The 25,430-nt window shown below is 43.7% G+C and overlaps 1 protein-coding gene across 1 annotated transcript in view; it reads left to right on the top strand.

Moving 5' to 3' along the window:
- LOC126355568 (solute carrier family 22 member 7-like) overlaps nucleotides 1–25,430 on the top strand; it is a 112,627-nt gene that overhangs the window by 42,286 nt on the left and 44,911 nt on the right. The window contains exons 6-7 of the mRNA XM_050005930.1: nucleotides 5,556–5,724; nucleotides 13,220–13,441. Of these exons, the coding sequence (XP_049861887.1) occupies nucleotides 5,556–5,724; nucleotides 13,220–13,441 (391 nt within the window). The remainder of the gene's footprint in view (nucleotides 1–5,555; nucleotides 5,725–13,219; nucleotides 13,442–25,430) is intronic.

The following is a 25,430-nucleotide window of genomic DNA, read 5'->3' as shown; positions in this document are numbered from 1 at the left end:
AGAGTAGCATGGAGAGCTGCATCAAACCAGTCTCAGGACTGAGGACCACAACAACAAGAACAACAACAATGTTAAATCGCAAAGTAGATCCAAGGCTTCTATCTAGTCACCCGTTGGGCCTTCTGGTGTGGCAGTAGAAGATAGAAAAACGAAAACTGAAGTTTCAAATTTCGCATTCGTCCCTGGCTTATAGAAGAAACTCGAAGACTTGATCACATATAGGTGGCCGGTCCCGATGGAATCTAGGTTCGGTTCTACAAAGAGTACTCTGCGCCATTGGCCGCTTTCTTCTTTTTTTTCTTTTTTAGGCACAAATTCCTCTCCTGTGTCAACCTCTTCATCTCGGAGTAGCACTTGCAACCTACGATCTGATTAATGTACCCCATTCTCTATATCCCTCTACAATTTTCACCCTCTACAGCTCTCTCTAGTACCACGGAAATTATTCCCTGATGTTTTAACCTATGTCCTACCACCATGTCCCTTATTCCATATATTGCTTTTCTCACCGATTTTGGGAAGAACTTCCTCATTCCTTACTTTATGAGACCACCTAATTGTCAACATTTTTTGTAGCATTACCCCTAAATTGATTCAAGTCTTTTCTTTTCTGTTTTTCCGACAGTTCATGTTTACAACCATACAATGCTGTACTCCAAACGCACGTTCTCAGAAATTTCTTCCTCAAATATTTTTTACTCATTAGACTGTTCATACAATTCCTCCAGATTCTGTAATTCTTCACGGTGTCGTCAGCGAATCCCATCACTGATATGACTTCACTTTGAATTTTAATTCCACTCTTGAACTTTTCTTTTATTTCCGTCACTGCGTCTTCGATGTACGGATTGAACAGTAATAGTGAAAGACTACATCCCTGTCTCACACCCTTTGTAATCTGTTAGCCCATAGCTTTCCCCTATTTTTCTCAGAATTTCGAACATCGTGTAGCGCTTTACAGTGTCGAACGTTTTCATCAGTTCTACAAATCCTATGTACGTGTCTTGCTTCCATTATCAATGGCAACGACGAAATTACGTCTCTGGTGTCTTTACCTTTCCTAAAGCTAAACCAATCATCTAACACATTCTGAGTTCTCGGCCCAATTCTTGTGTATGCAATTGTTGTCAGCAACTTGGATGCATGAGCTGTTAAGCTGATTGTGCGATAATTCTCTCACTTGTAGACTGTTGCAATGTTCGGAATTGTGTGGATAATATTTTTTCCGAAAGTCAGGTGATAAATCGCCGAACTCAGATATCGTACACACCAACGTGAGTAGTCGTGTCGTTGTCACTTCCCCAAATGATTTCAGAAATTGTAATGGAAGGTTATCTATCCCTTCTACTTTATTTGATTTTAAATCTTTCACAGCTCTTCCAAATACTGACACAATTTCTGGATCCCCGATCTGTTCTCTATCGACTCCTGCTTATTCTTCTCTCATGTCATCAGACATGTCCTCCTTCTCATAGAGGCCTTCAATGTATTTATTCCACCTTTCCGCTCTGTCCTCAGTGGTATCCCAATAGCACTCTTAATGTTACCACACTTGCTATTAGTTTCAGCGAAGGTCATTTTGACTTTCCCATATGGTGAGTCAGTCCTGCCGACAACCATTTCTTTTTCGATTTCTTCGCATTTTGATTGCAGCCATTTCACCTTAGCTTCCCTATATCTCCTTTCGATTTCTTTCAGAAGTGGCTTGTAAATTCTGAATTCCCTTGAACATTTTTGTATTTACTTCTTTCATCGATCAACTGAAGTGTCTATTCTGTTACCCATTGTTTCTTCCGATGGTTTTCTTTCCAACTTCTGTGACTGCTCTATTTAGAGCTGCCCATTCCTCTTCAACTGAGATGTCTATTGAGCTGTTCCTTGTCGTAGGATCTATAGTCGCAGAGAACTTCAAGCGCACATCTTCATTCCTTGGTGGTTCGATATCCCACGTCTTTGCGCATTGATTTTTTCTGGCTAGTCTCTTGAACTTCAGCCTACTCGTCATCACTACAAGATTGTGATATAAGTCTGTATCTGCCTATGGGTAAGCCTTACAATCCAAAATCTGATATTGGAATCTCTGCCTGAACACGATATAATCCAACTGAAATCCTACCGTAGCTCCCTGCCTTTCCCAAGTATATCTCCTCCTCTTGTGATTCTTGAACAGAGTATTTCCTAATATTAGCTGAAATTTACTGTAGAACTCAGTTAATCTCTCATTTCTAGTACTGAGTTCACTTTTTCCTTCCCCTACAACCGCATTCCATTCCCCATGATTATTAAATTAGATGTTCATCTCCCTTTACGTAATGAATTCCCCGTTCGATATCCTCATATGCTTTCTCTATCTCTTCGTCCTCTCCTTGTGACGTCAGCATGTATATCTGAACTATTGTTGTCGGTGTTGGTTTCCTGTCGATTTTGATGAGAACAACCCTATCACTGAACTGTTCAAGTAACTAATTCTCTGCCCTACCTCTCTATTCATAACGAATCCTGCTCCCGTTACACCCTTTTCTGCCGGTGTTAATGTTATCATACACTCATCTGACCAGGCATCCTTGTCTTTCCATTTCACAACACTGACCTCCACTATATCAAGACTGAGTCTTTGTATTTCAAATTTTCTAGATTCCCTACTAGTTCAAACTTCTGACATTCCACGCCCGACGCATAGAACGTTATCCATTTGTTGGTTATTCAGTCTTTTTCTCATGGTCTCCCCCCCCCCCCCCTCCATAGTTACCTTCCCCTTGACAGTCTTTTCCTGAGATCCGAATGGGGACTAATCCAGAATCTTTTGCCAAAGGAGACGTCACTTTTGAATTACAGGCCCCTTGCTCTGTGAATACACGTTATGTGTCTTTGCTACAGTGGTTTTCATTCCCTTCTGAATCCTCATGCCGTTGATCATTGCTGATTCTTCCGCCTTTTGGGGCAGTTTCCCGCCCCAGCGATGGGAACCTCTGTCCTCTCCTTAACCCTCTTTGGCAAGGCCGTTTACTCAATGAAAGATAACTTCCGATGCCGGAAGTCTACAACCACTGCTGCTGATGTTTTTTATTCAAAATTTAACTGTTGGTGTGGTTTTCATTACTAATGGAACATGCTACCCCTGAACCATGAGTTCTCCCCTTAATTAGGCTGCCTCTATCGCCCTTCTGACGACTTGAGCAAAGCCCCAAGTGACTGGAGAGAAATGCAGGTGATTCCTGTACGTAAAAAGAGTAAAAAGACGGACCTACAAACACAGACCAATATCGTTAACATCAATTTGTTCTAGAATCCTTGAACATTTTCTCATTTTAAATATAACTAATTTCCTTGAGACAAGAAGCTATTGTCCACAAATCAGCACGGATTTAGGAAGCACAGCTCGTGTGAAACTCAACTTGTCATTTTCTCAAATGATATTCTGCCGGCCATGGATAAAGGGCAACAGGCATTTTCCGTGTTCCTATATCTCCGAAGAGCGATTGCCGACTTTTAACGTAGGTTGGAACATACAGAGCACGTTAACAGATATGTGAGTGGCTCGAATGTCTCTTAAGTAGTAGAACCCATTACGTTGTCCTCGATGGCGAGTGTTCATCAGAGATATAGGCATCATCAGGAGTACCCCAGGAGATGTGATAGGGCTGCTGTTACAGTCCACATACATAAATGGTCTGACAGACAGGGTAAGCAGCAAGGTGAAAGCAAAATTACCTACAGTCGTCTGTTTTGCATTTAATTTGTTTACGCGTAAGTAATTAATTTGGAAAAGAGAGGGCTGCAGGTGTTACAATTTTCATTTCATACTAAACAGCCGAAAACGTTGTTGCCATCTATTACAAAGATTTACATACAAAGGGTAACATGCAATCTGCGGCTGTTTGCTGATGATGCTGTGGTGTACGGTATGGTGTCATCGTTGAGCGACTGTAGGAGGCTACAAGGAGACTTATACAAAATTCCTAGGTTGGATGGTGAATGGTAGCTAGTTCTAAACGTAGAAAAAGTTAATAGAGATGAGTATGACAAAAAGTCTCCTAATGTTCGAATACAGTATCAGTAATGTGTTGCTTGACACAATCGTTTAAATATCTGGGAGTAACATCGGAAATCGGTATGATGCGGAACGAATATATAAGGACTGTAGTACGGAAGGCGAATGGTCGATTTCGGTCCATTGGAAGAATTTTATGGAAGCATAGATCTTCTGTATAGGAGACAGCGTATAGAGCACTAGTACGACCCATTCTTCAGTGCTCTTCAAGGACTGTTGAAGGACGAAATCGAAGCAATTCAGAGGTGGTTAGCTAGATTTGCTACTGGTAGGTTAGATTAACACGCAAGTATTACGTATATGCTTTGGGAATTTAAATAGGAATCCCTGGAGTGAAGACGATATTCTTTTCAAGGAACACTGTTGAGAAGACATACAGTGAGAGGTCTGACTTCAAATCGTACAAGGTACCGTCGGCCACACGTCACATGGTCAGTTGCCGAGTAAGTTTGTAAATGTGGTTCAAATGGTTCTGAGCATTGTGGGACTTAACATCTGAGGTCACCAGTCGCCTTGAACTGAGAACTACTTAAACCCAACTAACCTAAGGACATCACACACATCCATGCCCGTGGCAGGATTCGAACCTGCGACCGTAGCGGTCGCGCAGTTCCAGACTGCAGCGCCTAGAACCTCTCGGCCACCACGGCCGGCTGTGTAAATGTGGATAAATCTATTATAAGAAATATTAATTGTTAGCTGAGTGACAGACTTTCGACTTGAAGTCTTAACAAAAGAATACGAAGTATGGGCGCTGTGATCAGATGCAGATATCACACGTCCGACGTGAATTACATTAATTTGCTTAAAGGCTGACCGCACATTTGTCTCCTTTTGATTAACGGGGACTTTCAACAAAAGAGAGACTGCTTCTCCTACAAGTTAGACATCCATTGTCCTCAAGAGACCGAGTGGACGTTTCCCAAGGAAAGCTTCTTAGTAGTATAGCCAGGTGTGTGGCAGACTAAAATGGTGGTTCAGAACGAGATTTTCACTCTGCAGCGGTGTGTGCGCTGATATGAAACTTCCTGGCAGATTAAAACTGTGTGCTGGGCCGGGACTCGAACTCGGGATCGCAGGAGAGCTTCTGTAAAGTTTGGAAGGTAGGAGACGAGGTACTGGCAGAAGTAAATCCGTGAGGACGGGGCCTGAGTCGTGCTTGGGTAGCTCAGTCGGCAGAGCACTTGCCCGCGAAAAGCAAAGATCCCGAGTTCGAGTCTCGGCCCGGCACACAATTTTAATCTGCCAGGAATTTTTAAAATGGTGGTTGCTATCCTAGCAATCCATTCTTGTAACAATAGTAACAGCTATTACTACTAATGCTTCTGCTATTACTACTACTTCTGCTACTGCTGCTGCTGCTACTACTACTACTACCACCAACATCACATCTATAAAAAGCAAAAGAATGGGGCTACAATATAACAGACTTGGGGTGCCTTAAATTTATATTCTTGATCAAACATCTTGCTTACGTTGGGTTAACGTGTTTGTTATGTTACAGGCCTGGAACTCACGGATGTCAAGCACCGTACGACCATCTGTACCATAGCGTGCATTAGCACTGGCGTTTCTATGATTATCAGTGGTCTACTTGCCTGGGTTTTCCGGAGCTGGATCTATTTCCTTCTTTTTCCGGCACTATGCTGTCTTCCAATGTTTTTCTTTTGGAGGTGAGTCGCACTGTGAGTTAGAGGCGTGGTGTCCCGTGTGGGCGATAACACTAAAGCAGTGAATAATTCTGGCATGAAATCATTCTTCTTGTCGATAGTGACACCACAGTTGCACATCTTTGATGTGTTCACCTATCTGTAAGTAGGACCTCTTCACTAGATTGTAGTATAAAGAAGACACTTAAGCAACACAGTTGTAGAAAAACGTATGGTGACTACTACTCTTAATTACAAATGTAGTATTTTCTCAACATTTCGTTTACAAACAGCAGTTCAATGTAAATTAGCGGCAGCATGATACAGAGAGATGCTCTTCTCATTTCTGTAAACTGAACCTTAGCGACTAGCGCTTCACTGACTGACTGACGCAAGAACACATATCGGCCGACTTGCTGCTGATGACTGCCTGTTTTGTGTCTCAAGGAACGGCGACGCTGCCTTGAGGCGCGCTTCGGTTGCTCTGATAACTGTGGAAGTGCAAACGAGTTAAGAATAATTGGTAAAAGACGAAGACAGGCAGACGAAGCATCAGTGCAAGGCCGCCAAGATTTCTGCACAAACGAGAATTGCGCTGTGTGTTTGGTAAAGGCGTCCTTTTAGAAAAGTGCTTTATTCCAAGGTATTTAACAGTAGTGTGTTAAAACACAACGTATGACCTGCGTCTGTACATCCGTAATGAGCAGATTGTAGAGGAGTTTTACGGTGTTCAACTGCAAAGATACCACTTGGATGGCAGCGAAAGTTCGTTGTAAGCTAGTACAAAGCCAACCAACACTAAGTGCTACACAACAGGACTGATACCTGGTTCGACGTGGTACACTACCTCTGCGATGTCACTTGTCTCTAGGGTTCATAAGTACCTCACGAGTTACAGTGTCCTGAAATGTATGGACGGCTTAGAGCAGTTCATCTGTTATTCCAGACGTCCAAAAATATGGAAAATGTGTCTTCGACTCAAACCAGAACAGAAAGGACCCACACGTTAGCGGCTTCAGAAACACGTAGGTTGCAAACGAGTGAATTGAGGGATGTTCGTTTCACACAAAAATCCCGACTGACTTCGCAGAATCACTTTTGTCGCATTTTCGCCTTGAGGGACTCAGATAATTCAGTCATAGGTAAATAGTACGTATGCACAGAGTTAGAGCGATAATGTATTTCGACCACATGTTGTAACACGCCCGTGGGTTCCAATGGTGGTGGGGGACCCATAAACTGGTTGTCGGTGCTTGCTGGCTCTTGACCGTGCCCTTGTCTACACCACGTACCTGGTAATCCCGCGGCGGTCGTACTGTTCTGTTCCACACTGATGCTGGCTTTCCTGAAATTATCTGTCGAAATATGCAAGCGGGTTTAGGGGAGCCACTCAAAGTTAAAACACAACACTGTCCTATGTCTGGTACGAACATCTATATTCTGTGACGATAAAAGAAAATCGCTGGTTGCACTGTTTGCATTCTAAGTTATAAGTATTTATAGTAATAAATTTAACACTCCAGAATGAGATTTTCACTCTGCAGCGGAGTGTGCGCTGATATGAAACTTCCTTCCTTTGCCTTTCGCGGGCAAGTGCTCTAACAACTGAGCTATCGAAGCACGACACACGCCCGGTACTCACAGCTTTACTTCTGCCAGTATCCGTCTCCTACCTTCCAAACTTTACAGAAGTGAAAATCTCATTCTGGAAACATCCCCCAGGCTGTGGCTAAGCCATGTCTCCGCAGTATCCTTTCTTTCAGGAGTGCTAGTTCTGCAAGGTTCGCAGAAGAGCTTCTGTGAGACACGCAACGAGAGGGTACACAAATACGTTATCGGCGGCACTGCTCATTTTTAATTACATCATTACGCACCTTCTTCTGAATCACTTCCATATTTCATCACTTTGCTGTAATAGCACTTGCAGCAACACTTGAACTTCCATAATAACAATGCCTCTCACATGCAGAGCTACCCACAACACAACATAAGAGTTCCGTGTCCTGTGCTCCAGTCTGCAAATGAGCTGCCCGCAAAGCTACTACACAACTAATCCAGCGATATGACAGAACGCTCATAATGTGAAACTTTTCAGATGTGCAGTTAGTCCATGCGTTAGTGATGTTCTTCAACTTCAATCTGCTCTGGTGGGAACGTATCGTCAATTAGAGTTGCAAGCGTGTAATTTAATCAGTGTGATCTTAGTATGTCTGGGATTCAAGACAGTCACAATGAAGAACGCTTCCAAATCACAGTACTGGTACACTACCTAGTCTAAAGTATCCAGATAGCACTAAGTAAACGTGAAATTGGCCACTACATGTGACGAGAGGCTGATACGCCAGTGTAAGAGTGGGTGGGGCCCATGGTGACTATTGTGTTATCAGTAGAGGAGTAGTAGCAACAGAATGGGTTTGTAAAGGGAGGGGGGGGGGGCTCATTGACTTGAAAGGTGAGTGAGTCACAGGATGTCATCCCAGTTAAAAATGCATCAGGGATATTTTAACCCTTCTGAAACTGCCACAGTCTGCTGCTACTGATGTGACTGTGTAGTGGAAGAGTGAAAAATTTACCACAGCTAAACAAAGACAAGGTAGCCCTCATGTACTGTCGGACATGGACCGTAGAGCATTGTGGTGGGTGGTTGTAAAAACTCGCATGAAATCAGAGGAGAGAAGCACTCGTGAGTTCCGAAGTGCTACCAGCAGTCCATATTGTACAGTAACTGTATGTACGGAGATAAAACGAATGGGATACGATGTCCGAGCAGCTCTTCATAATTGACACTTTCCTCTAGCCACTGCTAAGCGACGCTGGTGATGTAGTCATAGTACTGGTGGTTTCACAGAGATTCATGGGGTTTTCCAATACTGTATCTTTTACATAAACACAGATAGAAATGTGGGAAGGATTTTAACTTGTAAATTTGATTAAAAAGTAATTATTTCCAAAGAACCCCTGGGATTTGAAAGTGAATATCTCTTACGTGGTTGCAAATACGGCACTGAGAAACTTTTTAAAACTACATTGAAGATCAATGTTTTTATATGTGTAATATGCTCATTGTTCTTCCAATGGAAGCACAATAAACACACATACGATAGTCAAACCCGTGTATTTTTGCGAGCATGTCTGGAGTCAGTGCATGCATGCTGTTAACATACGGCGCCGCGGTTTATCCAAAGTTATTGGAAGGGAAGGCACATAGATGCAGTTTTGAGAAAGCCTCTCAAAGAGAAAAAGTAATTCCATATCGAGAGATCAGGTGAAATCGGAGGACAACGGTTTAGTGTGAATTTTGAACGCCATCTGCATAGTAGGAGGTGCAGTACCGTACTGAAGAAAAAAATCACTCCACACAGTTCTAACTGAATTCCGTCTGTGGAAATGGAAAACAGGAAACGCCATTTGCAATGAAGGAGCGAGCGAGGGATCAAGAAATCTTCATCAGGGGCACCTACCACAACCACATTATCTGTCAGCATACAACTAGAGAGAAGGTAAACTATTAGCTATTCTGCGTATGGACAAAATTGATAGGCAGGGCGTAGGTTTGGAGTTCAAAGAGGAGACCAGGATGCCATACATGGTCATGGGCGTTTTGGAGGGCGAGGGAAACAAAAATGGCGGAGCGATGGGAGTTGAGCTGGAGTGAGAGAAGGTGAACGAGGTTAAGGAGTTGGTCTTCAGTGGAGAAGGAGGGTCGGAAGCCTAACTGGGTAAAGGGGAGGAGATGGTGCTCATGGATACGGCGGGAGAGGATGGATTCGAAGACCTTACTGGAGATGGAGATGAGGCAGATGGGACGATAGGAAGAGGCGACAGAAGGGGGTTTGTTGGGTTTGAGGAATAAGAGGACGTGGGAAGTCTTCCACAGGTCAGGGTAGAAGCCGGTAGTGAGGATGACGTTATAGAGATGGGCGAGGACAGTCAGGAAGGAACAGGGGCTTTGTCTAAGGTGGCGGTAGGTGACACAGTTGTGGCCAGGGGCCGAGTTGCATTTGGACCGGAGAATAAGTTTAATGTCTTCTTCTGTGATTGGAGTGTTTATGTCAGAGGGGGTCAACTGCCCCAAGTACTGGAGCCTAGGAGCAAGTGGAGCGACCGAGGTATCGTCACGTCCCATGACGGTGGGAAAAAGAGAATAATCAAAGGATCATCTGGGAAGGAGAAGGCCTCTGAAAGGTGGGAAGCGAAGTGGTAGGCCTTACTGAGGTTGGCAGGAAGGGGGCGGTCGTTATGGAGAAGGGGGTAGTGAGGAGCGGAATGGGAACTAGTAAGGTGAAGGAAGGTAGATCAGTACTTGTAGGAGTTGATAGGGAGGGTGGCGTTGAGACGTGTGCAGGTCTGGTGCCAGTCTCGGCGTTTCGTTGCTGCAATAAGGTTCCGTACGATTCGCTGTATTTGCCGGTGGCGTTGGAGTGTATCCTTGTCACGAGTGCGCAGAAAGGAGCGATAGAGGCGGCGAATGTCCATTATCCATTGGAGGCTGACCGCACAATAACTCTGGGTTCGGTGTGGGGTGGTGGTGGGGCGGGTGGACTGCTGCGGCCTGTTGTGTACCACTGAGGGTTACGGCAGTACGAAGCCTCTCTATCGTTTCTAGATCCCCGGTTTAACACACAATTACGACTCTCCAACCATATGAGTTCTGTTTCCTTTCTTCTGTCCCCAGTCGCCAATGTTCTGCGATGTTATTATGTTATTGAGCACAACTGGCTCGACTGCAGGTGGAATTCTAACTAACGTAGTTCTTATTAGTATCCACTGCGTTATGCTTACAAGAAAATGTAAAGAAAAAAATCCTTAGCGTTACCTCTTGATTGTTTCCAGTAACGTTACACTTGATGATGGGCATCTCTTAGTCGGAAACTGCTCGCGATATTGGAGCAACCAAAGCAGGTAGCCTTCATATTTGATGGAATATTCAGTTGCGGATGTTTATTCAAAATGATTACTTGCAGAATTAAATGAGACGATGCAGAGGGCATTGGATTAAGAATGGAGGCACTAATAGAAGTAAATTAGGTTCGCTAGTTGGGGAGCAAAATAACAGATGATGGCCGAAGTAGAGAGGATTTAAAATGCAAATTAGCAGTTGTCTTTTCTGAAGTAACTGATCTGGAGCGTGCGGAAGTGTAACATGGATGATACACAGTGCTTACAAGATGAGAACAAAGTTTTCTAAAATGTGTCCCTAAAGGAAAATGCTAAAGATTAAATGACTAGGTCTAATAATTAATGAGTCGGTACCAAACCGAAATGCGGAAAAATAAATTAAGGGCACAACTTGATTAAGAAAAGGATTTGATTGATAAACCTATATCAGGCATCAAGAAATCGGCATTTCGGTAAAGGCGGGGATATATGCAGGTTAAAAAATGTGGAAGGAGACCAAAGATTGAATACAGTAATCAGTTTCAAATGGATGTGCATTGCAGTGATTATGTACAGGTGAAGAGGCTTGCAAATGACAGACTGTTTCTAAAAAAAAGCCTGACTGTGTATATATTGGAGTCTTCTATTAACACATCTCGTCTTTTCCCTCCCCTGCTACCAAACTGTTGATTTTCTGTGTCTTCTTCTCTCTGTCAGTCTCCTCCTCTCCCCTCTCATTGCCGATCTCGTCCTCACCCTCCCTCTATCGATCTCCTCCCCCACCTCTCTCTGCCCTCGTCCTTCCACTCCCTCATCCATCCTATCCTTCTCTTTCTCTCTCTCCAACTCCTCCTTCCTCACATTCTCTGTCGATCTCCTCCTTCTCGCTCTCTCGGTCGACATCCTCCTACAACTTTTCTCCTCTCCCTCTCGCTGCCTGTGTCCTCCTCTCCCTGTCGCTTTTCATCTCTTCGTCTCTCCAGTCTGTATCCCTTCCTCTCTTTCTCTGTCTCCTCCTCTCCCTGTACATTTCTTCCTCCTCTGTTTGTCAATTTTCTCCTTCCCCTCCATTTCCCTGCGTATTTCCTCCTCCTCCCCCTCCTCCTCCTCCTGTCTCTCTGCTCATCCCCAACCTCTGTGTCCTTATCCCCTTCTTTGTCTGTCCACCTCCTCCTCCCTCTTCTCTCCCCACAACAGTAGGGCGCTGATAGTTCTTTGGCTGAAATTGTACCAGGAGCTTAGCATGTAGTCTTTGCCCATGATTTTGATCACGTATACACCTGTCAAATGTATCCGACATGTTTTCAAAGTATTGCAAGCGTATTTTTAAACACATTTCACCTGCATCTCTAGCGAATTATGTCCAGCAGTTTTATTTTAATAGTTATGATATCAATATCTAATGAGCTATTTATCCTACAATGATATTATGTTGCTGGTACCTCCAGTCTATATGTGGGCTCTGCCTGCAGTATGTGTTGTGAATAGAGTTAGTAGTAAAGAAGTAAGAAATTAAAACGCAATGCATGATGCGGCAGTTTGCCACACATATCAATATTTGTCATAATTTCTTCTGAACTATGTGTCAGACAATGATATATTTTTGTAGCCACATTTAACGACATATGTGGACATTGTCTTTGAAATGTGTTGCGAATAGATTTTATGGGAAGTAAGTAATTAATTTAAACGTAATACTTGATGTGGCAGTATTCCACATAACTCACTTTTTACAACGTCCTACCTCCTGAATTGTGTGTCATACAATGCTATAATTTTGCAGTACATTCAGTGGTACATGCAAATACCGTCTGCAAATTGTGTCACGAATACAAAATGGTTCAAATGGCTCTGAACACTATAGGTTTTAACTTCTGAGGTCATCAGTCGCCTGGAACTTAGAACTACTTAAACCTACCTAACCCAAGGACATCACACACATCCACGCCCGATGCAGGATTCGAACCTGCGACCGTAGCGGTCGCGCGGTTGCAGACAGTAGCGCCTAGAACCGCTCGGCCACACCGGCCGGAGGTCACGAATACAGTTAATAGTAAAGAAGTAATAAAACGCCATGCTTCATGCGGGGTTAATGCACATACAGCGAAAATGGAGTAAGAGGTAAAATTTTTATTATTAGTGTAGGTTGTAGGCGAGAAAAAGTTTTGTAAAGGTTTAATATAATTTGTAAAGTTTGTTGCAAGTTTTCTCATTCTCAAATACTGGATGTATAAAGTATGGGTATTTGCGCATGATAGGTTACAGTTGTTTTTCAACTCTACCCTTTTGAAATGTAGGCATATGTAAGGAAGCCTATATGATAATTCAGGGTATAAGCTATCTCTGTTTCAAATTTCATCCAAATCATTCTAGCCGTTTTAGCGTTAAGAAGTAAACACACACACACACACACACACACACACACACACACACAATGGCAAATTTTACCGTTTTAGTGTAGTATATAAGATTTTATGAATAACTGCACTTGCCGTATTTTGATTTGCCGGCTGAAACATTTTCGACAACTACATGTTTTCCTCATCTACCGGACTGCCAGTTTGTTTTAAGTCGCACAGATTTCTGTACCACCCACCCCTGCCTGAGCTGTGCGATGCATGGCCCCTGCCGCTGCCTGCAGGTGGTTCCCCGAGTCGCCGCGCTGGCTGGCCTGCAGGGGCCGAGACCAGGAGGCGCTGGCGCTGCTGCGGCGCATCGCCGCCACCAACGGCTCCACGGTCGCCCCGTTCACCTCACGGGTGCTCCGCGCCATGGCGAAGAGCAAACGGGACCGAAAGGGCTTCCTCAGCATCTTCTCCAGCTGGAACCTTCTCCGAAACACAGTGGTGCTCATCATTGCCAGGTGCAGAAGAGGTGTCCTCGTGCGTGTTGTGCCTTCACTAGTACTCAGAGAGATCGCTAGGACAAACCTGTCTTCTCCATCTTTACGCAATGTAGTATTATACACTGACGGCTAGTAGGAAGTCTTACACCATGCAGCACCATATACACTATCTGACCAAAAGTATCTCTATGGAATGCGGAAATGACCACCAGATGTCACGATGGGAGGACACGTCAGCATAACAGGAGGTGAGCAGTATAGTGCTGCCACTGGAGACAGAGTAACATCAGAGGGAGTCCACCAGGAGATAACAGTGATCTCAAACGTGGACTAGTCATTCGATGTCAACTGAGTAACAAATCCACAAGGGATATTTCAGCCCTTATACTGTTGGTGATACGACTGTCGAGCGGAAACGCTAAGGAAAAAAAAAACACACCTAAACCTATGAGATTCTGGTCGTATGTGAAGTATGTTAGCGGAGAGAAACAACCAATGCCTTCTCTGCGCGATAACAAAGGAGATACTATCGAAGACAGTGCTGTAAAAGCAGATTTGCTAAACACAGCCTTCCGAAATGCCTTCACAAAAGAAGACGAACTAAATATTCCAGAATTCGAATCGATAGCAACTGTCAACATGAGTAACGTTAAAGTAGATATCCTCGGAGTACTGAAACAACTTAAATCACTTAATAAAAGCAAGTCTTCTGGTCCAGACTTTATACCAATTAGGTTCCTTTCGAGTATGCTGATGCATGAGCTCCATACTTAACTCTCATATACAACCGTTCGCTCGACGGAAGATCCGTACCCAGAGGCTGGAAAGTTGCACAGGTCACACCAATATTCAAGAAAGGTAGTAGGAGTAATCCACTGATTTACAGGTCCATATCGGTAACGTCGATATGCAGCAGTATTTTAGAAGGTATATTGTGTTCGAACATTATGAATTTCCTCGAAGGAAACGGTCTATTGACACACAATCAACATGGGTTTAGAAAACATCGTTCATGTGAAACACAACCAGCTCTTTATTCACATAAAGTTCTGAGTGCTATTGACAAGGGATTTCAGATCGATTCCGTATTCCTGAATACCCGGAAGTTTTTTGACACTGCACCACACAAGCGGCTTGTAGTGAAATTGCGTGCGTATGTAATATCGTCTCAGTTATGTGATTGGATTTGCGATTTCCTGTCAGAGAGGTATATTGAGTAAAACAGAAGTGATCTCTGACGTTCCCCAAGGTCGAGTTATAGGCCCTTTGCTGTTCCTTATCTATATAAACGATTTGGGAGACAATCTGAGCAGTCGTCTTCAGTTTTTTGCAGATGATGCAGTCGTTTATTGACTAATAAAGTCATCTGAAAATCAAAACAAATTTGCAAAACGGTTTAGAAAAAAATATCTGAATGGTGCAAAAAGTGGCAGTTGACCCTAAATAACGAAAAGTATGAGGTCATCCACATGAGTGCTAAAAGGAACTTGTTAAACTTCGGTTACACGATAAATCAGTCTAATCTAATAGCCGTAAATTCAACTAATTACCAAGGTATTACAGTTACCAACAACTTGAAATGGAAAGAACACATGAAAAATGTTGTGGGGAAGGCTAAGCAAAGGCTCCGTTTTATTGGCAGGTTTTGTATTATCGCGACTTATGGGAGAGAGTGTCACAGAAATTATACAGGATTTCGGCTGGACGTCAGTAAAAGAAAGGAGTTTTTCGTTGCGACTGAATCTTCTCACGAAATTCCAGTCACCAACTTTCTTCTCCGAATGCGAAAATACACTCCCGGAAATTGAAATAAGAACACCGTGAATTCATTGTCCCAGGAAGGGGAAACTTTATTGACACATTCCTGGGGTCAGATACATCACATGATCACACTGACAGAACCACAGGCACATAGACACAGGCAACAGAGCATGCACAATGTCGGCGCAAGTACAGTGTATATCCACCTTTCGTCTCCCATGGAGACGATCGTAGAGATGCTGGATGTAATCCTGTGGTACGGCTTGCCATGACATTTCCACCTGGCGCCTCAATTGGACCAGCGTTCGTGCTGTACGTGCAGACCGCGTGAGACGACGCTTCATCCAGTCCCAAACATGCTCAATGGGGGACAGATCCGGAGATCTTGCTGGCCAGGGTAGTTGACTTACACCTTCTAGAGCACGTTGGGTGGCACGGGATACATGCGGACGTGCATTGTCCTGTTGGAACAGCAAGTTCCCTTGCCGGTCTAGGAATGGTAGAACGATGGATTCGATGACGGTTTGGATGTACCGTGCACTATTCAGTGTCCCATCGACGATCACCAGAGGTGTACGGCCAGTGTAGAAGATCGCTCCCCACACCATGATGCCGGGTGTTGGCCCTGTGTGCCTCGGTCGTATGCAGTCCTGATTGTGGCGCTCACCTGCACGGCGCCAAACACGCATACGACCATCATTGGCACCAAGGCAGAAGCGACTCTCATCGCTGAAGACGACACGTCTCCATTCGTCCCTCCACTCACGCCTGTCGCGACACCACTGGAGGCGGGCTGCACGATGTTGGGGCGTGAGCGGAAGACGGCCTAACGGTGTGCTGGACCGTAGCCCAGCTTCATGGAGACGGTTGCGAATGGTCCTCGCCTATACCCCAGGAGCAACAGTGTCCCTCATTTGCTGGGAAGTGGCGGTGCGGTCCCCTATGGCACTGCGTAGGATCCTACGGTCTTGGCGTGCATCCGTGCGTCGCTGCGGTCCGGTCCCAGGTCGACGGGCACGTGCACCTCCCGCCGACCACTGGCGACAACATCGATGCACTGTGGAGACCTCACGCCCCACGTGTTGAGCAATTCGGCGGTACGTCCACCCGGCCTCCCGCATGCCCTCTATACGCCCTCGCTCAAAGTCCGTCAACTGCACATACGGTTCACGTCCACGCTGTCGCGGCATGCTAACAGTGTTAAAGACTGCGATGGAGCTCCGTATGCCACGGCAAACTTTCTGACACTGACGGCGGCGGTGCACAAATGCTGCGCAGCTAGCGCCATTCGACGGGCAACACCGCGGTTCCTGGTGTGTCCGCTGTGCCGTGTGTGTGATCATTGCTTGTACAGCCCTCTCGCAGTGTCCGGAGCAAGTATGGTGGGTCTGACACACCGGTGTCAATGTGTTCTTTTTCCATTTCCAGGAGTATATTTTGTTGACACCGACGTACATAGGGAGGAACGATCACCACGATAAAATAAAGGAAATCAGATCTCGCAGTGAAAGATATAGGTGTTCATTCTTTCCGCGCGCTATACGAGATTGGAATAAAAGAGAATTGTGAAAGTGGTTCGATGAACCCTCTGCCTGGCACTTAAATGTGATTTGCAGAGTATCGATCTAGATGTAGATGTCAATGACTAGATCTTCCTCAGATATTAAAGGTGGCGTTAAGTTGTTCATGCCCACCTCCACGGGATGCTGCGTTGCGATCTCTGAAAAGTACCAGTATCGTTAGACTTACCCAACAGCCGTCATATGTTGAAATCGTTGTTCATCTGTAGGAATCAATTTATTCTGTGCTGAAAAAACTTAAAATAACATCGACAAGGGTGAAAATACAATTAACACATTTCACAGGTATGAAAAATTGGAGTATCAGTATGGTAGCGTTCGGTAGAGGTGCTGACAGTGCCATTCATTTATGTTTCCTCATTACATGTGTTTTAAGGCACGTTTTTCGCGTGAAAACCGTAGGATACCATCGTTTGTGTATAGTTGTAGATTTCTCGTTATAGTGAACGGTTTCAAATGTATGCATTTTTGAGAAAGTGTAGTGTTTCCCTCTTGTCCGACTTCATGCGCCACTGGTGGCAGTCTGCCGCAGAAATGGAATCTCATATCTCCTGTGATGAGTGCCGTGTGGGAACCACTGTTTCGGCCGTTGTTTTATTCACACTTAATGGTATCCGTTTCCGGATAGCTCTGAACTAGTGAAGTCAAAGACTTCAGCAACTCAGTGCTGTACAGTGTGAACCCGACAAAATTTTGGAAGTTGTGATCCTTCAGTTTCATAGTGGCCTAGGGGCGCAATATTTCAGCAGTCAGACACATAGCTATCGTCAGGTGCGCTGACTAACTGATCTCCTGGCGGATACGGTCGACTTATGTCCGCCCACGCCTGAGGGAGCTCTTTGGCGGCCGAGATACATAGCATGGCACTCTGCTAGAGCATCGTGAATGTAGACACTCACTTGCTCTGGTCGCCAGCTCTTGTTTGCTGTGTGTCGTCTGAACAATTTGACCCTCAGATGTTTCCCAAGCTTTGCGCAGACTACAGCCGCAGTTCCGGTTTGTGAAATTGTACCTAGTCAATATTTCGACTGTCTTTTTAACGACACTGTCCTAGTAGTTCAGAGTTTGTGGTAAAATTCTGGTGCATTCATATTCCGTTGCATGAGTCTCAGACGATTAGTACTATGTGACTGCCGACTTGTTATGATATATTATACGAATGTGTCGCTGGTATTCTCGTAATCGATCTTTGATGGTGCACACTCTTCGTCGAAGACATGTCGTATGCATTGCTACAGTATCTAGTACACCCTGGATTTCCACAGGTCGAGGTTGGAATTTGATAAGCATAATTTTTTGAGTAATTTATAGAAGGAACCCTTTTCTCAAATTGATCATTACAGAGTAATAATGTTAAAATGGATTATTAGGTATCATACACCAGTTACCACACTTCACCCTATTAATTACGGACCTTTCCAAGATGGGGTGGCTTGCGGGCCTCAGTGATACAGATGGCCATACTGTAGCTGCAACCAAAATGGGCAGGTATCTTTGGAAAGGTTGGACCGTCTGTGATTCCTTAAGAGAGGCAGCTGCCTTTCCAATAACCTAGGGTCTCCATGGTGGTTAACTGACTGATGGGGGTCTTGTAACACTAGCCAACATGCCATTACTATGTTTGTACTGCAAACGTCTGAAAGCAAGGGAAGACAACAGCAGCTAATTTTTTTCCCGATGGCATGCAGCTCTGCTGTATGGCTTCATAATGATAGCATACTCTCGGGCGACGTATTTTGGAGGTAAAATAGCTTCTCATTTGTATCTGTAGATGAGAAGTACTCAGTATGACGTCGTCATAAGGGAAGAAAAACTGATATTCTTTGTGTGCGGAATGTTAGATTCCGTAACCGGACAAGTTGGTTAGAGAATATAAGAGAAGAAGGAAAGTTTATTAGTGTCTCAAGAACAGTTTTTCGTCCAGAGTTTCTAGGCCAATAATTCTTTCATCCACTCAAGATCACCCTCAAGGTCACCCCATAAATGTCACCTCCTCCTCCTTTTCCATCACTTCTCTTTGTTCCGCAACGTCCTTCCTGTCCTGCTCTTCTCCTTCATTGTATGCGAATGTCTAGGTGTTCTTTAAACGAGATACAAGCGCTGTTGCTGCTCTGCCAGAAACAACTCGCACCTATAGGCCCTATTATTACTATTTACTTAAAAAATTACACTGAAGCAGGTAGCGTACTCAACGCTGAAGCAGGCAGCATCTGCTCTGGTTGCATGGTGCAAACACGAGCTCCTGCGACGCCACTCGCGGGTGCCACCGGCTCTGCAGACGGGAACAGATCTGCAGTGGCCACGCCGTCAGGGTGAAGGGAACTCCGCACCTGGGGCTCTGCCACTTGTCGGAGAGATTCAGTTCTTTCTATGATTCCAGCTGCTTGGTCATACCAAGCACAACTACAGAACCTCTGGCTGAGAACAAGTAAAGCTACACACCACACTCAATCGCGACATTAGTGAAAGAAATAAAACTAAACCACTGAAGCAATAACTCCTTATAAATATTTCTAAATGATACCGTCCTACACATGTGACACTTTGTTTTCTGTCCTCCACATTATAGGTAGTTGCTTGCTGTATTAAGAGATGATTCTCCAGTTGCAATACAGAATACGTTATTAACTGCACCTGTGCACAATGACGTTAGTATCATAAACAACAACTGAAAGGTGATCACTTGAAACAGCAAACACGAAGTTCACTGGCGTAATACCAGGTCTACGGGAAGCGTCATCTCATATAGCCATAGCGCGGCGCCCGTGTGGGACCAGTCCACACACAGTAACGTACTAGTACGACGACGGTCGTAAGCAGAATGGAGCGTCCTGGCTGGTCTCCGTGAGTTCCGTTAGATGGACAACGCATGGCGGACACCTGAGACCGGCAGTGGACGTATGTGGGCTGCTGCCGTTATACAACAATTTGTTTTAAACTTTATTTGAGCTAATAGTAATTCTGTTTTACCCAACACAGAAACATCATCAGTTAAACGTGTCCAACCACAAACACCTATGAAGCACCAGTATAAACACGCTTTCCAGATTAATAATTTGAACACACATGGTGGGTAATTCAGCAATGAAGTAAATATTTTTCCACTTTTCGTTGTAATATTACTTTATAATGAAAATTGTGTACCCTGTGTGATCAAAGAAAACGTCGTCCAAGGTTCCACTGATAGGTAATCTCTTAGATTGTTGCGAGCTATTTACTCTGGTAAGAACGAGACACCTCCCTATTGTAAGTGCTCTCTGTGGTTACTGTACTTGGCAATTAATACGGTTCGTAGGAAATTGTAGATTTATTTCCATTCTAATCCTCCTGCCCGTAAAGAGAATCAGCTTGACAGAAACAAAATGTTCTTAAAGAGATCAGTAGCCTCTCAGAAACGAAAACGATTTGCACATATGTAAATTACACGAGGGCTATTCGGAAAGTAAGGTCCAGTTAAGTGTGAAAAGGAAATCATAGTGAAAATCTGTTGAAGCTTTGCACACATACATTGGGCAGTGTCTGTAGTACGCCAATCGATCGCGCCATGTCGCTCTTTTGAGTTCCTAGGGCACAGTAAACACGTAAACATCCCTAAATAGGTAGTGTCTTCCGCCAAGTATGAGGGCCTCATTCCGGATTTCGCCTGATGTCAAGCGGCACAATAACATAACTGCCAAGCGTTTCCTTCTGCATGACGGTTCTCAAATACAGGGGCAATGAAGATGCTCCTGCAGCGTTTTCGAAGGGAAGTGTCTGATCACTTACAATACAGTCCGTAATTGGCTCCCCTGATTTTCATCACTGCTCACATGAACCGCTGGCGCTATTCAACATTTTGAATAGACAGTGAGCTGCAGACAGGTCTAGAGAATAGGCGGAAAGCACAGGTGGCTGTGTTCTATGACGAGGGTATTGGAAAGTTGGTACAACGCAACGACAAGTGTCTAAGTCAGAGCGGCGACTACGTAGAGAAGTAGCTGGAAGATGTAGTAATTATTAAAGTAAAACCTTCTTGATTTTCACAGTGGTTTCCGTTTCGCCACTGATCGGACTTTATTTTCTCTCTTAGCAAAAACTTTGGACAGAAAATATTTTGGACAAAATCCAAAATGAAAACGTACTTGTAATCAATTAGAAGTAATAAAGAGTCAAAATTGTACAAAATGAAGAGGAAGGAGCAATATAGGGGAGAGGAAGACGACTACGGCGACGACGATGCTGATGATAATGATTTAACAAAATCTCAGTTGGCAAAAATTATAAACTGTTTCATGAAGATGTAGAGCCATTTTGTAGCCACTAGCTGCATTCTTGCCGAACTTGTCATGGGTGTAACTTGGAATGGGTGTTCTGCTCGTCGGTACATTTGTAGTTCAAATGGTTCAAATGGCTCTGAGCACTATGGGACTCAACTGCTGTGGTCATTAGTCCCCTAGAACTTAGAACTACTTAAACCTAACTAACCTAAGGACATCACACACATCCATGCCCGAAGCAGGATTGGAACCTGCGACCGTAGCAGTCCCACGGTCCGGACTGCGCGCCTAGAACCGCGAGACCACCGCGGCCGGCTACATTTGTAGTGTCTGCATAAAGAAATACTGGGAAAATATAAAAAAAATTATTAAAAGTTTCCCCAGTCTGCTCCAATCCATGGCAAGGCAGGCTTGAGCACAGTACCGAAAGCGGAATGACAAACAGACAGGAGAGCCGATACGGCAATATCACGGCGCGCAGCCGAGACCATTGCCACACATCAGTTGAGTGAGATGTAAGAATCGCCAATTCAGGAAAATGGCATCCCTGTGGAAACAATGTAACGGCATTCTGACAGCATTGCAACGTGCTGTAACAACACATACCTTGCACATGAACGTCTTTCAGCTTTCTGATATTACAGAAAAGTACCAAGCTAAAGAGCTGAAAGCCTCAGTTGGGACACCAATGTGCAGTGGAGACTGCTTACAAACCTAGAAATGAGGCCGTGTTTGACCTTGCTCAGTAAGGCATAACATCATTGCCTCTGACAGACAGCTACGAATACTTGGGCTCCCGAGTTGCTCCGTCTTCCAGTTGCAGTGAACCGGCATTGAGATAGAAATTGTCATGTACTGCCTACCAATCATCAGATGAGTAGTATCTTTGAAGCCACAACCAGCCTGGTATGCTGCACTTAGCTGCTGTGAACGATCAGTCTCACACCACTGACTCGAAGGCTTGCAGTCTCCTACCACCGGCTCTCTAGGGCCGAACTGATGGTGCTTGATGAGGCATCGTGCTATCGCTGTACTTGGGAGGGGCACTAGCTGCTGCTGGGCCTAACTCGTATCTCCGAGTGGACACTCGTGTCCATGGTTTTACTCTGCTGGAGACGACATGCCATATTTCTGCACCATTGCTGTCCCACGCAAAGCTGCTAGAAGCTGATTGGGAAACATCCTATAAGTTTGTCGAGTTTGCCCTGTTGAAAAGCGCGAGATACTGCTGAGCTGTAATGCGTCAACACACTCCACTCTGCATTCTGCATCCACAGCTAGCTCTGTGGCTGCCACAGAACAGACAACTCAAATCTTTATTTTCCTAAACTGCATTAGCATTAGTACTTAGTTTCAGGTCGATCATATTGTGGAGTTGTCTTAATTTTATGTAATATCACAACTGTCTATGTAAACTAAAGGTAAATGACTTTAATTAATTGTAACAATTGGAATGAAGGTTTGTGCTGTCAAGTGTCGTTCGTTACAGATGGTTAAAAGTGCTTGTGAAGTTTCAGTTCCGAGTGATATTGAAGCGTATCACTGCTAGTGACCTCTACCGAGTTTATGAGACTATTAAGGGTAATGCAGCCCTTCAGTTTGCTGCGTTTGAATGGAACGAATACACACATACGCTCATACAAGGTTTATCATGTTGTACCTATGAGGAGGAATAATGCACATTTAGTAACTGACATGTACTTTGGTGAAAACTGAATGATTACACTTACACCTAAATTATGTAAGAGAACAAAAGAAGAAAAATTCAATTCAATTCAATTATAATGCTTTAAGTAATGTTCATCTTGTATGTACAATGATGGAGGTTATAACAACCCTACCACAACAAAGGTCAAAATTTTAATAACGATTGTGGTGTTGCTCACGCTGCTAAATACTGCATTATCGGACAACAACAATCATATTATGTGGCAGGTGTCATTAGAGTACAGTTAATAGTCATTTCATGTAATGATGAAAAAACTAGGCACTAATCTTTTTGTGTTTCCCACGCTGGTCTCGTCGTAAAATCATGGCTCAATCGTTGAAAATCTAGGTGGTTATGATTCCAAGCTCGGATGAAAAGAGGCCTAGGTTTTACGCTGCTTTATTCAAAAGTTTTGTAGATGCGCTTCTCAAACCATTCTTGGAGATTAAACCTTTCAAAGTTGGCGCAATAGTGATGTAAAAAAAAAATAATCAGCACTCCGAATTTAAGTTACACTTCCTTTTAATTGCTTTTATTGCAATATCACGAAACACACAAAACATCACTTCACAATACAAAACATACTTGAAAACATCTTCCTCACAGTCACTGTTAAAGTTCACATTTTATAAGCTGACGACAATATTCGTCTTTCCAACATAACGTCCACGACTTGACTTACTCCTCGTCCGACTCTCTAACAACATAACAACTAACTAACTATCGCTTACGCGCCCAAAAATCAGTGTTACAAATACGTCAAAGATCATAGTGAAAAAAGAAAGAATACACATAAGAATAATATCGTTGCCATATAAACATGTCGATGTATCAAAAGTGAAATCGAATCTGAATGTTGTCTCAGAAATATGTTAAGTAGTTAACAGAAATACAATAGAATATTACTGGTAACGAGAGGTTCGGGTGAGGTATCATAATGGTTACGTAATTCAAGTACCATTACAAGGTACGTTATAATTTTGCCTTTGTTAACACTACAAAATCATTTGTAGACATGGTTCAAAGAAGGATGTCACTATCTGAAACTGCTCACCACAAAGAAGGAACTGTTGTCTCAACTCTGACGGATATTGAAGCAAAATAAAAATTTTAATAACCAAAATTGCTTGTCCTATCCTCCATCAATAAGCTGAAACTTCTTGAAAGACAGTTCAATTACAAACAAAGCTAATTAATGTATGATTCGCTAAAGCTGCCCATTAGCATCCACAGCTCCTGACAGACCCTCAGTACTGTGCTCCATGCTTCATTATCTGGCATTAGCAAGGGTCACAGTCATCGACCCTTATAGTAGGAATGCTGCATATGGTCAACACAGCCTCCATTATAGAATCGCTGCTGTTATTCTCTAAGGGAAGTCTGCATACCTCAGTTGGTGGTGTTAGAATATCTTCGAGTTGCGAATGGACTTGTGAAAATTTACTATGTGGCATAACTGAATCGTTTTCACGTCCCCAAGACTTGTTTACAGTTGTTGTGGAAGTCTGGTTTTAGTATGTGCTACAAAACTTACGAGGACCAGCTTTAGTTTGATAATAGTTCGTCAATAACTGTTTTGAGAGCGCCTCAGCATTCAGGTTGTATCTTTACGCATTATTTCCTAACTTCTATGATGGTGCAGAAACAAACTTTTGCCTATATTATCTCGACGATCTCATTGGCAAAATCATTCCATATTCCCAAAAATAAAAAATAATAAATAATCTGCAGTACATGTTTGGCAAAAATGGAGACCTCGCTAACGGAGACGCCCATACTCAAGCATCACTCGTGCGAAACTCGGGTTGCCCATTTCTCACATGGTATGCTGCGAACTATGGATGAAGGGCAATAAGCTGAGAAGAATAGAAAGGAAAAAAGAGGAGAAGACAGGAGTAGGTCAGTTTGGACTTGGAAAAGGAAGAGGAACCTGAGATTCACTTAGATGTCTGGGGATGAGGGCAGAAAAATTTTTGGAAGTGAACAGAGAAACATTTGTCATTTTGTCAGCTGGGAAAAAGTATCTGACCCAACTGAGTGGTACATGGCACTGAAGATTCTGGAAGATACTGTGTAGACTGAAAGGACAGAAGGTTGCTAAATGAACTCTGTATGCAATGGAAAGTGGTAGTTTGAGTAGAGGAAGATGAAAGTGAAGAGGTGTGTTTTGAAGGGGGTGTGAGGCAGGGTTGCTGTATGCCACCAGCAATTTTCAATACATTTGATGAAAAGATAATCAATAAGGCTTTGGAAAAATAAGGACTTTAATGGGAGGATAAGGAACAAATGGGTGACTGGAACTTGGTAGTAGGAAAAGGGGGAGAAGGAAATGTAGTAGGTAAATATGGACTGGGGCAAAGAAATTAAGAAGGAAGCCGCCTGGTAGAATTTTGCACAGAACACAACTTAATCATAGCTAACACTTGGTTCAAGAACCGTAAAAGAAAGCTGTATACATGGAAGAAGCCTGGAGATACTGACAGGTTTCAGATAGATTATATAATGGTACGGCAGAGATTTAGGAAACAGGTTTTGAATTGTAAGACATTTCCAGGGGCAGATGTGGACACTGACCACAATCTATTGATTATGACCTGTAGATTAAAACTGTAGAACCTGCAAAAATGGTGGGAATTTAAGGAGATGGGACCTGGATAAACTACAAGAACCAGAGGCAATAGACTTTTGCAACAGTGCCCCAT

The sequence above is a fragment of the Schistocerca gregaria genome, chromosome 3 (assembly GCF_023897955.1).
Source record: "Schistocerca gregaria isolate iqSchGreg1 chromosome 3, iqSchGreg1.2, whole genome shotgun sequence".
Lineage (NCBI taxonomy): Eukaryota > Metazoa > Arthropoda > Insecta > Orthoptera > Acrididae > Schistocerca > Schistocerca gregaria.
The sequence above is the reverse complement of the archived record's forward strand: the minus strand, read 5'-3'. Positions and strand labels throughout refer to the sequence as shown.